This window comes from Hordeum vulgare, chromosome 3H (assembly GCF_904849725.1).
Source record: "Hordeum vulgare subsp. vulgare chromosome 3H, MorexV3_pseudomolecules_assembly, whole genome shotgun sequence".
NCBI classification, from domain to species: Eukaryota; Viridiplantae; Streptophyta; class Magnoliopsida; order Poales; family Poaceae; genus Hordeum; species Hordeum vulgare.
The window spans coordinates 475,975,597-475,977,954 of NC_058520.1; the positions used below are offsets into that span (position 1 = coordinate 475,975,597).

Here is a 2,358-nt window from a genome sequence, read left to right on the forward strand (position 1 = left end):
CGTCCATGAGGCGGGGGCTACAGCAGGGAACGGCATGTCGTTGGTGTCGAAGTCGGACGGCGACAGCCCACTCTGGGGGGGGGGGGGGTGCGGCGTCCAGTCTTCCACACGGTCGACGTGGATGAGCATGGTGTAGTCCGTTGTGGCCGGCGGCCGGGCGACGCGCCTGTCAGGCGACGAGAACCCCTCCATCTCCTCGACCCGTCCCGCACCACGCGGCAGCACCCCGAGAGTGTGCTTTGTGGGGATGTTGGTGACGTCGTTGGTCGAGACCCAGCGGGCGAAAGTTTTGGTGTGGCCGCGCCCGTGCGTCCACGGCCGCTGCTGCACGTACGGTTTGAGTTACTGCTAATTAATTTCTCAAGTAATTAGGTGTCTTGAGAGTTACTGCATAAGTGACGGAGGGAGTATTATTTTTGACCTAGCAATGAGCATTCATGCAACGTCCAACCGACCAATCACCCAGAGCCAAAAGTCTCATTGGGCCCATGAGTGTATAAAAGTGGTTTAATGCAGAATGCTGTTGCGTAGCTGGCCATTGCAGTAATGTGATTGCATGTACAGGATGGCCTCTTGATACACAACAAACTTCACTTAAAATGCGGTTTTATCGTGGAAAAATGCTAGGATATCTTCATGCTAAAAGTAGTTGTTGGAAGAAAAAAAAGATGAGAAATTAAAAAACATTGCACAGAGACAGAAGATACACTAGACAAATCTTCAAGATATCGAGTTCATACAATTAAAGCGAGCACATCATATGATCACAATAGAAAAATGAAATGCAAAGCAAGCCTTATGTCCTACTAGCAGTACTAGTTATACCATTTCACAATAAAGCAAAACAGCGACACTGTATTCACAACTATGCCTTGCTCCAACGTCTACTTTTTTTCCGAGAAACCCATCATCTACTTCTACATTACAAAATTTTCTCGAAGTAATAGTAATGGGAACCAAGCAACCATTTACAAATCCTAAGTACGCCACCAGTCGAACTAGCACCTAAAACCCCTTATGTAGCCTTACCAATCAAACAATCCACAAAATTTACAGAACCCTTCAACCCAGAAAAGAAGAAGAAAGAAACTGCTAAAAATGAGTAACAATGAAGAGCAGCGAGGTGCACCAATGTAGAGCATCCGTCACCTGCTGCGCCGCCGGTCAGCGGCGTATTGCGAGAGCGGGACGAGCTCCGAGAGCGGCGTCGCGAGCGGCGTGGTGACGGGCGTGGGGATGGGGGACGATCTGCAAACGGGGCACGACCCGCTCCTGCGCAGCCAGGCGTCGAGGCACATGACGTGGAACCTGTGCCTGCACTCGGGCATCAGCCGTAGCATCTCGCCGTCCATGTACTCGGAGAGGCAGATCGAGCACATGGTGTCGCCGCCCGCGGCCCTGGAGAAGGGTGCCTTGGGGTACGACGCGATGGCAGCGGGGTGGAGCCCGATCGGCGACGAGGCGGCCGCAGCTGCCGAGGAGTAGGCCTCGGGGGACTCGGACCCCTCGGCGACGAACAGCACGCGCGGCACGGTGATGGAGAGGTGGCTGGAGCTGGACGTGGGCGTGAGCCGCGTGATGGCGCCCGCGAAGTGGCCGCCCGCGCCCACGCGCTCGCCGTATCGGAAGCAGAAATAGGCCGTGAGCACGACGGAGGCAAGGAGGACGAGGAAGCCAAGCGCGATGGCGATGGAGTAGCCGAGGCCGAGCGTGGCGAGCGAGGAGAGGAGGGACGGGGACGACATGGCGATGGTAGCGCCGACGGCCGAGATGATTTTGCAGTGGGGAGGTGGAGGAATGGCATCGGTGGTGTGAGCGTGTGGGGTGGTGGGGTGGGGTGGGTCGATCAGCGAGTAGCTAGAGTCAAGTCCTTGTGGGGTGGGAGTAAATGTGGATGGTGGCGTGGTGATTTTCCTTCCTTTCCTTCTCGTCCCGTCGCGGCGAGGGGCGCCAGATCTGGTGGTAGGGTGGTGGGTGGACGGCGCCAGCGGCTGCATTTACTGCCGGAGAAGTGGCACGGGCCAAGGAGTAATGGCGGCGGATGGAGATGCTCTGCTCGGCTCCGCTGTCATGACTTCGGGAGGGAGAGGACGGGAGCGTAGTGGCATGGCAGCGTGGGAAGGGGGTTTCTCTGCCTGTGCTCGCTGCTGCAGTGCTGCGGGCGGGCATGGGATGTTGGGGCTGGCGGTCACTCATTTGACCTTTCGAGCGCCGTGCTAGTGAGCAGTGCCAGTCAGAGCGGGGTCAACTCCTTGGCAGATATCATGTCGGTGAGGCACCATGGACCGATCGACGATGGAGTAGCAAAGTAAAATGCTTCTTTTTCCACGATTCGTTGTTTTATGTTTTTGCAATTCA

The 2,358-nt window shown here is 56.1% G+C and overlaps 1 protein-coding gene across 1 annotated transcript; it reads right to left on the reverse strand.

The window, feature by feature from the left end:
* Nucleotides 1–704: 704 nt before the first annotated feature.
* LOC123440227 (RING-H2 finger protein ATL67-like) lies at nt 705–2,052 on the reverse strand. Its single transcript, XM_045116797.1, has one exon. It carries the CDS (start codon nt 1,995–1,997, stop codon nt 1,146–1,148), a length of 852 nt encoding a protein of 283 aa, XP_044972732.1. The 5' UTR covers nt 1,998–2,052; the 3' UTR covers nt 705–1,145.
* Between the last annotated feature and the right edge of the window lie 306 nt (nt 2,053–2,358).